This window comes from Trachinotus anak, unplaced genomic scaffold (assembly GCF_046630095.1).
Source record: "Trachinotus anak isolate AG129_WGS33_773 ecotype Australia unplaced genomic scaffold, CSIRO_AGI_Tana_v1 ptg000008l, whole genome shotgun sequence".
NCBI classification, from domain to species: Eukaryota; Metazoa; Chordata; class Actinopteri; order Carangiformes; family Carangidae; genus Trachinotus; species Trachinotus anak.
In genome coordinates, this window is record NW_027273859.1 from 8,871,628 (window position 1) to 8,884,804 (window position 13,177).

General features: G+C 42.2%; 1 protein-coding gene across 3 annotated transcripts in view; it reads right to left on the reverse strand.

Annotated features, from left to right (window-relative positions):
* The window catches only part of lmx1bb (LIM homeobox transcription factor 1, beta b), a 49,794-nt gene that overhangs the window by 5,232 nt on the left and 31,385 nt on the right, over positions 1-13,177 (reverse strand). For all 3 annotated transcript variants that reach the window (XM_071482361.1, XM_071482360.1, XM_071482359.1), the window contains one exon: positions 1,703-1,935. In XM_071482361.1, coding sequence (XP_071338462.1) covers positions 1,703-1,935 — 233 coding nt within the window. The remainder of the gene's footprint in view (positions 1-1,702; positions 1,936-13,177) is intronic.

Here is a 13,177-nt window from a genome sequence, read left to right on the forward strand (position 1 = left end):
TGCTCTCAGCTTTGTCTGATTTACACGAAATCAATCTCTGATAAGAATACTCCATCAAGCACTACACGAAGAAGCCAACACGAGTACATATGAGAAATGCATCTCCCATGACACAGCAAGAAAATGAAATTTCTGTTCAGTTTTAGATCTTAAAATAATGACAAAATATATTTGGATTGCTAGATTTTTACTAGCAGCAGCAGCAGCAGCAACAGCAGGATATTACAGTTTTGGGTAGTAATATTGGTGCGATGTTTATGCTTCTAGCCTACAACATGGCATTAAAACAAAATAATAACTTGGTTTTTATTAGATTTCTGAGATATGTTTGTAGGTTTATTTTTTAGATTAAAGTCGGCCAGCTGTTTGCAGTTATCAGAAACAATAAATACACATTCAATACTCTCCCAGAGCTATTCATTTCACTGAGAGGAATTCTCAATTCTTTTGAAATGATCATAAATATTTTTGTACTCAAAACAATGTGAAAGTCATAGGCGACAGCCATACACCGAAACTATTAATAGCAGTTAATGAGTTATAATTAGCCTACTTACACTTCCATTTTTAACATATTTTAAATTGTTGTCATCGAAGACTTTGGCTGGATGACATATAGTGAAATACGCCACTTCAATAAAAGCAGTGGCTAAATTCATGCAGTTCAATATCACTCGCCACAAATGCCACAAAGCTATGTTAACATAAAATGACAAATAAATGAGTGAATAAAAAATATGTCAATTTACACTTCATGGGAGGATGTCAGGTGTGTCCATATCAGGAGCAGCAGTGCTGTTAACGAACCCTAATGATTTTGGGGTCTGGTGGCTGCACGGGGAGGCACACAGTGTCCCACATCATCTGGTTCTGATATGTATCGACATTTCTCCACTGAAAACCTACATTTCGTCTGCCACATGCCGAGGTTAACCTCTGTTCATGTCAACATTTTCTCCATCTTGAAATTTGGAGACGCGCACAAAAGACATGCCTGCGCGATACACTGGGACACAACTGAATGAGGAAGACGCAGAGCAAATATTCCCACAAGTTGACAAAAGTTGACACAGGCACAGATGTATTTGACAAATTCCCCGCTTTTGTGCATGTCTAAATGTGAGCCAGATGGTAGTGAACAGTGAGGCTTGGCGAGATGCCTCATTGTGTGTGGAGGCTATAGGCGAGGAACACTAGAGCTGATAAGAGTGGAGGCGCAGGCTTTCTGTAGAAAGGCCCCAAATCCCTCTGTCACTCACCATGATACAGTGATTTAATTCTTTCCAGAACCAGACCCTGCCCACGCATGGAGAGCCATTAATACGGGGTGGCTTGGCTTCGTCCTGTTTCCACTTCCTACTGTATCATAAACCTCCGCTCCCCGCTTGAATTAGAATGCTACAAAATCTGCCATTGAAAAGCTGCAGATGGAGCCCAGTTAGAACATTTTAGTGCCTGTGCTGCATGCAAGAGCTCTGAAAAATCTCTAGCAACCGGTTCAAGGAAAAAAATTAATACCAGTTGTTTTTTAAAATGTAGTGCTACAGCCAGTAACATTCAGTTTAGATGCATCATGGAGGATGTCTATATTGGCCACCACTGTGATGGAGCAGAGCATACAGAATACAACACCCCGGTGCCATACGATGATCACACCACGGTGTTGTTCTCACTCTTGTGTGAGAGGGTGCAGAGGGCTCACCTGAGTCTGAGTCATCCGGGCTGACCGAGCTGAGTAAGTCCTTCTCCCTCTCGTAGTCGATCTTGCACAGCAGCTGACCCTCCTTCAGGACAAACTCGTCGCCCTTCCTCAGCTGGCGGTCGCACACGCAGCAGCAGAAGCAGTTGAGGTGGTAGACGCACTCCAGAGCGCGCATCACGAACTCTGTGGGGGCGATTTTCTCCATGCAGCCGCTGCACTTGGTTGCAAACAACCTGCAGAATGAGAAAAAACAATAACTGTAGGCGTGCTAATGACAGAGAGAATTTTGTTGTTTAAAGCCATACTTTGTAACCTCTGAAAGAGGAAATAGACCATTAATTATTTGACATATGAAAACTTGAATTCATGAGAAAATGAATACTCCATTGCTTCAACACACTCAGGGATTTTGCTGATACAGCCTTACTTGGTCTGGCGTGACCAGTGGCTTATGGTAGCTAAGTTTAACTCCATAATGTTGTACAGCTAACTGACTTCAGGCTTAGTTTCAGCATTTTTCGTTACCCTAAAATTCACCATTTGTTGCCACAGTGGCAAAAGTTACAGATTATGTTTTTAAAGTGAGACTATACAACTTTTAAGAGGCGGAACACCACACTCCCTTACAAATGAAAAGTAAAACAGCCTCACTGTGGTTGTGGCTTTATTTTGCCACGTAGCCTCACTTCAGCTGACCATCAGGGGTTTTTTTGACTAAGAGTCAAGTTGGCTGGCTGATCCTGTGGGCAGCCAAGAGGTGACTCCTTTGGCAGCAGCTCATCTGTTAAAATTTCTAGGGTGGGCCCCGTCCCGTGTCATTCCAAGTGAGCTCAGTCATGGGCACTGAAAGCCTCTCACAAATCTAAAAAAGAGGCTGGATCACGTTCTAGTGCAATGACCACCAAACTCTGCTGATCCCAATCAAGCCTTTGCTGGCAATTTACACATTTCTTTCATATCCACGATGCTCTATATGCATCAGATACCATATCGGAGACCATGATTCATTGCCGACGGCTGGGCTGCCCTCTCGTCTGTTCATATCTCATCTTACTGTCTAATATCATGCCTCTATGGTGTAACACTGCTTCTATCACCATTTCCTAGACAACACCTCCATCTTCTTTTATATCCTTTCAGGAAGATGTTTGCATTGTTTTATTGGTGACTGAGAGGCATTTAATTCGTCCCCTGTTGTTGAGAAGAAGCCACATTAAATGGAGCAAGAAGGCAGCGAGTGTGGTTGATCTTGTCCAGCCGTAAAGCTGGATTTATTAGCGGCCTCTTTGTTTGCCCTGGTCTGGAAGACAGCTGGCAGCCGCCTATCTATTTGTGGTGAACATCTATTTCATTGTGCGAGGCAGGGAGGCTGCGCGAGGAGCAATTGACATCATCTGCTGGTTGGGGACAGGGATGAGCGATAGTGATGAATATAATGTGTAAATATGAGAGGAGGGAAACCAAAGGATGGTTTTGTTATGGTAATGTTGTTATAGGTGCTGATTGAGTAGTGATACGGTGTGTGTGCGCTTGAGTCTGCTTCGCACATGTAAGTGCATGTGTGTGAGCAGCTGTATTCACGCTGGAAACAAGATAGTGCGGTTTTCGTTGTCTATGCAGCTTTCTACAGTAATTACTGCGATATTGCTCATCAGAGCAGCATCAACAAGGCTAAATTTTATGCTATCTTAATTACACCACGAACAATTAATAGGTTATTTTACTAATTTCATTCATTATAATCAAAATCGCAACCTGTATCTGGATCAGAACACGGCAGCTAAAGCATTTTATTTTCTTTTCAACCATCATGGAAGCAGCAAAACAACAGAGATATCAGAACTAGCACTCTGAGGGTTCATAAAATCCTTTAATCTTTCATTTATTACAATAAGTTAAGAAGATTATTATTCAACTATGGAAAAACCTCCAGGATAATCCCTTCTAAAAGAAATGTTGGCATGTATCTCAAACAAGCAGGGCTCTCGTTTAAGTGACCTGCCAACCTGGATCTATCTTCTAAACAAACCTCCAAGTTTGGTCACTGAAAAATAAAAGACAAGAGCAACACTTGGAATAAAAAAAAAATCTGGAAAAAAAAATGAATTGAGGGAAATCTCACACTGACTCAAGTCTGCAAAGATAAACTGAATATTCAGGGACTTGTTTCTAGTTTTTAGAAGGATTAGCATGTTACATGCTGGGATCAGGGAAAGGAGGTGATGAATCTGTCAAGACAAGTTCCCAGCTCTAACTCTAATGTTTAGCTAATGATCGCCGGCTTAAGCTAAGAAAGAGAGCAAAAAAAGTTGAGGAAATTACTTGTTAGCACGGTTTTGATACGTCCAGGACTCTGCATTCACCTACGACCGCTCTCTCAAATCTTCTCATCTAGATGAAAACATTCTCATTCAGCCCTCTTTCCTTTCTTCTTTCTCCTCGCCGAGTCTAATCTTGTAAGCCATTATTTTTCTATTTCCCCTCTCTGTCACTTTGCATTATTTTTGCTGCTGTAATTCCTATTCGTCCCTTCTGGAATCTTCCTGTCCTGCTTTGTCCTCAGGTCTAATCCGGACTTTCTGCCTGTTTTCAGTCCCCGGTCCCCATTCTCAGTGGGGTTCAGATGGAATAGCCATGCATGACGCCCCTTCTATGGCAACCACACCTCCACAGGAAGGCAACGGCGACTTTTCGGATGGGCAGAGAAGGCCTTTGAGAAGCTGGCAGCAGAAGTAAATCCCTCTCTAAGGAACAAGGAGAATTAGCAGGGAGCAGTGGACTAGGGATTTAACCCTACCCCTCTCCTTTGAAAGGCACAGTCAGTCCCACTCCTGCGGCTAGCCACAATCAAACAGAGGAGGAGTGGGGAGGTGGCAGTGGGGAGAGGAGAACACAAACTCCCTGAATGACACAAGCAGTGGATTGTGGAGGAGCCTAATCCCACTTTAATACCTTTCCAAGTTCAGCTGCTAAAGAATGCTCTTTAAAACAACACCACTGTGTGAGCAGTGAAGGTTGACCAGGGGGAGGCACGCCATTCAACCTCCCCAACATTACCTGATTAGTGGTTTGAGGACCAGGCCAGGCGGAGGAGAGGATGTAAATTATGATTTTATATATAGAAAAACAAATCGACAGGGGCTGCTGATAACATTAGCTGGAAAGGAGATTTCACAGCTTTCTGCTCTGCTGGGATATTAAAGATATCAAAGAAGCTGTAGGTGTGACTGGAATCAGACTTAAAGTGATTTAGGTGATCATTTACCACTTTCTGCCTCTACTTGATCCCAGTGACCCATCACACTAAGACCTGTATCCACCTAAAATCCACTTTCTGGGCGTTCAGCTGCTAAGGTAACACGACTCCCAGTGTCGCGGAGGCAGGCTGATCAGCACCTTTAAGCTAGTCTGTTTATAAAAGACACCACAAAGAGGACCACCAGCATGACAGGCCATGTCCCAGCTCTCGCTTTCCCTCCTCCCACACCTGAGCGCACAGATCAAGTGATGAGACCCTCCTGTGTGGATCAATGGCCGCATCTCAAGCAGAGAGAACTGTCAATATTTACCCAGGCCTCCCCAGAACCGGACTCATAAATGAAAAAAGAGCCCATCTCAGCACATACCTCTCTCCCACAGGAATCATTACGTCCCTCGTTTTAATGCTGTGTCCACATACCTGTAATCCCTTGTCTGTCCTTTCTTATGTTATCTATGGTTGTCTCTCCCTCCCCGAGACAGATTATCACACTGTTGAGGCTTGTAACACTACAAGCTGCGTTTTGAGCAAATGCAAGATCAAAAAAAAAAGAGGTCCACGAAGAAGACAATAGCCAACAGGGACTGACAGTTATTTGTCTGATGAACACTTCAGCCGAGCCAAGTGCAGCTGAGAGACTTCGCCCTCACTGCTGCTCTTCCCCCCCCCCCTCTCTTTTTTCCAGGCACTTTGGAGAACTGCACTCTCCCTTTGAACAGATTATAGGCAACTTAAAGTGTGACAACATCTTAAGCTCTCACCACATGTTGCCAATGATTTCCCTTCTACAGACATTACATTTAATGCTTCTGCCGCAGTGATAAGCATCAGGAGGACTGGGATAAAAGAAGCCCAAAGAATAAGAGAGATGGAGGGAGGGGTGGGGTGGGGTGGAGGGTGTTGGGGGGTGGGGGGTGGGGGGGTGTGGAGCTGCTTATGGTTCTTGATAATCATGCTACATTTAGCAACACGTGCAACAGTCTCACCTACTCCCCTTTTGCTATTCAACAGCGCTTGGAGAAATACCATAACAATTTAGGGAAGAATAGCCCGGGCTATTATGTCGCCGCATCCCTTCAAAGACAGAGGGGATGAGGATTATCCAGGCAGCAGCTGTAAGCTATTACTTTGAAGACAGGCTCTCGTGTTTGGGCAGGAAACCTGTGGCCATGCCAATCATTGCTGAGGTGAGAGATGAGGCCTGGGAGGCAGGTCAGGCAAGGGCCTCCGGACGGGATGAAGGGCATGTGGAGCAATCGGTCAGCTGTGCACGCTCAATGTCTCCATTTTTTTTACTGGCTTCGTCTTGCTAGCTACATCTGGGATCAAATTAGAGTTTGTAAGGTTCCTTTGCTTTTAGATCAGTTGTGAGAGTCAAAGAAATTGTTCAACACTAAATAAATGGACTGTCTCGCTGAGAGATAGATAAGAAGATCAATGCCACTCTCATATCTGTCGGCTACAGCCAGCAGCTGGTTAGCTTAGCTTAGCATTAAGACTGAAAACAGGGGGGAAGCACAGGTATGTAAAAACATTTCTTTCTTATCTTTCTGGTAAATGTAAGCACAGCTGGTTAGCTTAGCCTAGCATTAAGACTGAAAATGGGGAAACAGATATGTAAAAACATTTCTCTCATATTTGTTTGGCAAATATAAGCAGAGTTGGTTAGCTTAGCTTAGCATAAAGCCTGGGAATGTGGAAACAGCTAGCCTGGCTCTCTCCTACCAGCACCTCTGGAGTTACCTGCATAACCAGAAACTGTCTGGCACATTAGTGCTTGTAAAACTGCAACTTGTCTTTTTTTAATTTTTAATTTTTAATTTTTTTTACGGATAAAACAAACATGGAAGATTTAGAGGAACTGACTGGCTGCTGGCTGAGGCCGAATCTTTATCTTGATTTAATATGATTTTCTCTTCTAACTTGTGGCGTAAAAAGAATCGTTTATAAAGTGTCAAACTACTGTTTTTAAGTTTTCACATACCTCAAAAACCCTTTTTCAGCCAATGCCTGTGTTTAATGGACAGCTCATTTCTTGTCCAAATTTTCAGGTGGAATCTTGCTCTGTTTGTTGTCTGGAATGACAACAAACGGATCTGTCTCACAGAGGCACCAGAGGTCTCCCAACTGTTGAGCGCTCTCATGAGACACGCCTCAGTGTGTGAAAATTGGTTCTTAGCAACAGTATCAAGAGCTTCGGTCAAAGAGGAAAACATTTGATGCCCAGATGTTCTGGATGAACGAAGGCAAACCTTTTCAACTTTGTCTCAACATTGTGAAAATTGCTTTGTTATGTATGATCCAAGTTGTCCTCTAGATGCTACATGTTGACCACACTGGCCTAAAAATAGCTACTTGAATTCGGCTAATACGAGCATTTGATTACTTGCAGAGGGGCTGATGATAAAAACAGACCCCAAAAAGAACGTTGCACTTTAGCACATTGGGTTTGCATATTTAAATAAATCCAGCTATGGCATATCCTTGTTCATCCTTCCTCTGTGAAAACTTTCAGTCTGTGTGAGTACTAAAGTGCAAAAAAGTGGTGGGGAGAATACTGTCTTCATAAATGATCTCAGTAGCTGACCTTGTTTCATAGTATCAGCATTTCTCTTTGGAGCATAGATTCATGGAGAGTAATGAAGCCAAATAAAAAGTGCCATCCTTCTGCTCCCAAGGGCCAGCTCCAGTCAGCTCTAAAAGCTGCTTAATCACCATCTCGTGCTTACTACATTAGCATAATAATGGCCTTTAAATTGAGGCTCTTTGTTTTTTAATTAAACTCCCAGCAGGTAAAAGTAAAACACATTAACGGGAGATGTGTACACCACTAATGGCCCAAAGGTGCCTTCTTCATCACACAGCTCTGGCCACAGGGTTCTGCTTGTTCCCCACACTGAAGCACAGCACGGGCTGCCTGCGAGCTCACAGGGGAGAAACGAGGCGAGCTGATTGCACTTGGCATAGCGAAGATAATAGCCGAGACGTGTTCGACGTGCTTAGTGTATGCATGTGCACCTGCCCTACATCTCAGAGGGAGCACACTTAGTAATAGCTGCTGAACAGGGCTATGGTGAATCTATAAAAAGATGCTGGTTACAGTTAGTCTGCAGCGAGGTGTTTCCAGGATCATCTATCCCACACGTCCGCTATTGTGAAAATAAATATGGCCACTTCATTTCTACGGCAGCGTGAGCTCCTATGTGCTGGAATGTGCAGCTCCTCAGACCGGTCCCCAACCAGACCGACATCCCAGTCATATTTGTGCATATAGCTATACTGCACAGCTGCACAAAGAAATCCTAAACCTCATCGTTATTCAAATGATCTCATTGCAGGGGTTGTGTGTTTCACAGATTACCCAACACTTGAAGTACAGTTGAGAAGGAATGTGGTGTTGATGTGTTCATGTGAGTTTGAAAACATGCAAATAGTGTACATATATATACTTTAAAGCTAATGTTTCTAATGGCCAAGACTCTATTCAGAGGATGATGTGATAAAAATACACAACACTGAATACTATCAATAGTGAATGTACATACAAAGCTCTAAAAGCAACAGCGGTATGCTGAGAATGATCTTGCAGCATCAAGCGACCCATTGCTTCTCCTTTACATGTATCTGCTAATGAGTCACTGGGGAAACAGCATGGAAATAATCCCCACCCCACCCCACCCCCAGCCACACAGGTAGAACAAAGCTCATGGAGTGAAAAGGACAGTGTATTGGGCAGCAGAGGAGGCTAAGTACACATCTAAATACAAGAGTAAGCAGGCAGGCACACATGATGCTGTTTGGACAGCTGGTGTTCCTGAGTATGTAAAATGAGTGCAACATCACATTTAGAGTCAGTTTTTCAGAGCTCAGAACAAATAACGTGGTCACATACACTGTGCAATAACATCAGTGAGGAAATTATGATTGTAAAGATGTATGTTTTTTTCATTTTGGCTTTTTTCCAGCATTTAAAAAATTTTTTAACCTGTTCTCAAAGCCAAGTTGATCCTTGAACAAATAAATTAGGAGGTTGTGAATTACAAGGCTGCTATAAAGTGCTCTGCTCAGCCTTTCGTCACTCTAGTAAGCTGTTTGTGAGGGCCGTCACCGCTGGAGATGTGACATGTTTACAACACGCTCCCTGTAAAAGCAAAGAACCAAGGCTGGGATAGCTCCCATTAAAAATCATGTGCACCCATTTTATATATTTTAATAATAATTCTGTGGGTGTCTGTTTGTCTGACCCTTCCAAGTTAATCTGCGTGAGGTGGAGCAGAGCCCACTATTAAGGGCTTGGCTCGCTCGACGAGCCACCACGAGTGATTGCCGCTTCTGAAAGAGCTGGGAGAGAAAAGAGAGTGATGGCTATAATAAGTGTAATGGCTATCACATGTTATACAGCTATGGCTGGCTGTAACTGCCCACAGATACACAGGTTTATTTCTGTTTTTTTTTTTTGACGAGAGAGGTCGACTCCAGAGTTCACTACAAATCAGAGTTCTTATATCACTTCTGGAGAAATAAAAACAACTATGATCTCATGTCCAGTCAAATAACAATAAGTTCTAAAAGACTAGATTAAATCATGACGTGAAAAAGTGACCAGTGCTCAGATACTTTACTTTCTTTATGGTAAGAAAATAAATGTACTCATCTTACAGATGCGGCGCTGGAATGGTTAAAAAACAACATTTGGATTGGAGGGCTTTATAATTACTATTGACCCAGAGGTTCTGGGTCTAAGAAATAAAACAAACAGTAATATGAGGTGTTCTAAAGCACAAGTCTGCAAATATGCAAAGACAGGGTCTGGTGGAGAGCATCACGCTTTGGCTTCTTTTCTCCGCTCCTAATCTGTGGGCCTACACAATATTAAGACGGCTTTGGAGCCACTTGTGACCCAGCTGTGCACTAATGAAAAATTCCACAGCTCTGTGCAGGGGCCAATGGAGCTTGACCCTTTCCACCCTGAACCAAGCAATGTCCATCTTGAGGAGTTTACCAGTCCTGAAAGATACTGGATTAATAGGCAGAAAAGGAGAAAGAGAGACAATCTGGGAAAGACTGAAAAAAAAAAGAACTTGTGTGTTTCCCCCCTTCTGCCCTTCCTCCAATCTTTAGTATATTGGTGTGAAGTAAAGTGTTTGCCCAGGTTTTAATGGACAGAGATGATCTGGACATCATTGTGGTGGAGGCAGGTCGCATGAGGGGGGCTCTGTTTACTTACCAGAGATTCAGTCTAAGCCCAAAATTAGTTTGGAGGGAGAGAATGTGAGGCAACGAGGAATTAGACGTTGTTCACATGATCCGGATTCATGTGTTTGTGATCCTGCTGCCCTTGATTCTCTCTCTCTGTGTCTTCCCCAAGACAAAAGTCAGCGCTATAGAAGCAGATATCAAAGCACGGAGAAAATCCAGCAGACTGGGTGAGGATGTACAGTTTGCAATTATAAAGTAATGTACACCATGTTAACTACTCAGATATGTCAATAAGCAGGAGTGGTTTTTATAAGGATGTATATGTTTTGGTCTGGTCTGTCTTTCATTATCTTATACTTTTTTTTGGCATTTATTTATCCAAACCACCCAGATCAGCCACCCACTCATCTCCTGTAGTTTCTAACGTTCAGCCACACGGATACACAGATACGTAGCCATGCACATAACATACAAGAAAATAGAAGAAGAAGGAGAAGAGGAGGAGGAGGAAGAAGAAGAAGAAGAAGAAGAAGAAGAAGAAGAAGAAGAAGAAATGTGCATGGTATTGCTGCCTTTTTCATGACAAATGAACATCACAATATTCGTCCTCATTTCTTTAAAATACATTTTCAAGAAAATATCAAGAATTTTTCTGAAAATCAGAGAATGGTGTCATCTGAAAGACTGTGATACATCATATTTCACCGTGTGCAACCTTAACCGTCGACTTAAATTCTCGTCAAAACGAACGATAATAATGCGTCTCTCAAGCTGCATCCAAATCATCGATGCTCTCAAATTGCCACACACTTTAAAAGATGACTCCACCTATATTATCCCTGAGGGAATAGATCACAGATCTAAATGAGGGGTGGAAGGGGAAGGGGGTGAGAGAAAATGAAAAAAGGGAAAGCAAATGAAAAATAAACATTGTTATTGAAAGACAGGATGCTTTAAGACCCGGGGGCCAGGGATTAACATTCAGATTAGCATTCAAATAATATATTTGAATTTCTGATCAGCAATCCTCTTCAAAGAGCTAAATCCCAAGATTAGCAGGTGTTATGCTAAAAAGCTGTGTTTTTTTGTCGGGAACGTAGCTACACTAGCCAAACAAATATGTCTTTGAGTGTGAAGGGCTGGCATGGATGTATGGCTGTAACCATGGCGACTGGCTGGTAGTTAGGAGCCTTGGAGAGGGGTGCAGTGTTGGAATGTGTCAAACAGACAGAGGGGCGCACATACACCGCAGAGCAAACCAAAAACCTGCTGTTTCACTAAAGACCATCAGCTACATTATTGAGACCACCTACAAATTCCAGGGGGCCGAGGGTCGACAGGGAGAGAAAAGTAATTTTGAATCGTCATTATTATTTTTTTTTTAATACAGTCTTTCCCAATTGGTTTGATTTAAGAGTGTCTGGCTGAGGGAGTCAAACATAAAAGTGATGAATTTATATTAGAAGAATTAAAAAAAAAAAAGATCCCTAGCTCTACTGAAGAATCAGCGTTCGCCAAAATGCCAAATGATCCCCATTTTACCCACCACGGGTCTCTCTTAGTTACCTTGAACGCACTGAAATGAAGATTGAGATATTTGCAAAATACAGCAAATGACGTTCAGGTCTGCCAGGACACATACAGTACATGTTGGTAAAAAATGACACAGTTCCAATACAGTTATATTTATTTTGATCTAAAATTACATACTGATTTCTGCTACTTCGAGTTTAGCCGCATTTCTAGGTTTCCGTTTTTATATTCACACATATTCAAAGATGCAACATCAATAACTGTTAAGTCTGAAACACATTTAAAGAAGTGTGCCGTTTCACCCTTGGTCTTGGCTACAAACGGCGAGTTGTGGAACTAAATTAATTCACAAAATTTCAGTCAGATTACGGTGTTTGTAGTTTTCCATTTAATGACACTTCTGCACAGTTCAGAGGGGAAACTTGTGCTTTTTACTTCATTACAGTTTTAGTTACGCTTTATTTTACAGATCTGAAACACAACATGTGATGAGGTTATAAAACATGATGTATTGTTTCAACTACCCAACAGCATATTAAATTAGCTCCACTTACACCAAGTTCAGTAAAATGCTGCTAATAATCCGATAATATAAGGTACAATGATATAACACTCACATTAACTATATAGTACTTTTAGTTTTGATATTTTGGGTAAATTTTTCGATGCACATATTTTTTTTATTTTACAGTATTGCTGCCACTTGTTGATAAAAGGTATAATTTAAAATAATTTACTCTCTACATTTATATTTCTGATGTATGTCTTACAAACTGAGGTTTCCATATGTATGGTCTTGCATACACAGATATTCATTGTTATGTCTGAAATATGTAGAACAAAATTGTGTTGTTTTACTGTTTAGCTTAAAAAACACCTGCAGTACATGACATTTCTGTGGATAATTACATCATTGTTATCGACAATATACATTCCACACTAGGTACAGATAACTCTAAAAGAACAATAAATGAATTGTGTGGACTTGCTGCAACCTGCATTGTGTACGTGCATGTTTGTGTCTTTAATCTTGAAAGGGAAATTCTCTCTCCATCGTAGCAGCTAATGTTACTGTGAAACTATTTTGTTCAAGTCCTAAAGTATTCAAGCATGCATTTTGCCCCAGGAGGTCTGGCAGAGGAGTTTGTCTGATGCCTTCTCTGCTCGTTGTCTCTCTACTTTCCCCTGTCTTTCCCACACAGCCGCACACAGACACACACACACTGAGCGTTTCTCTGTCATGTGTTTGGCGGAGTGTAAAATCTCATCTCTCCAGCTGGATGAGAACAGGTTCGACAAAATTCCCTTTTCTCCACGTGGAGCCTTTAAGGCAGAATGGAATGGTGAAGCATGGCACGGCACGTTTGCTCTCTCCACAAACCAACCGAGAGTGTATCTGCATGGCCCTGCGGCGCCAACCTCGAGACAGCTCAGTGGTCTTACCGCAGCCATTTAGTGACTGCATTATGACCCCTAAAAGAGCA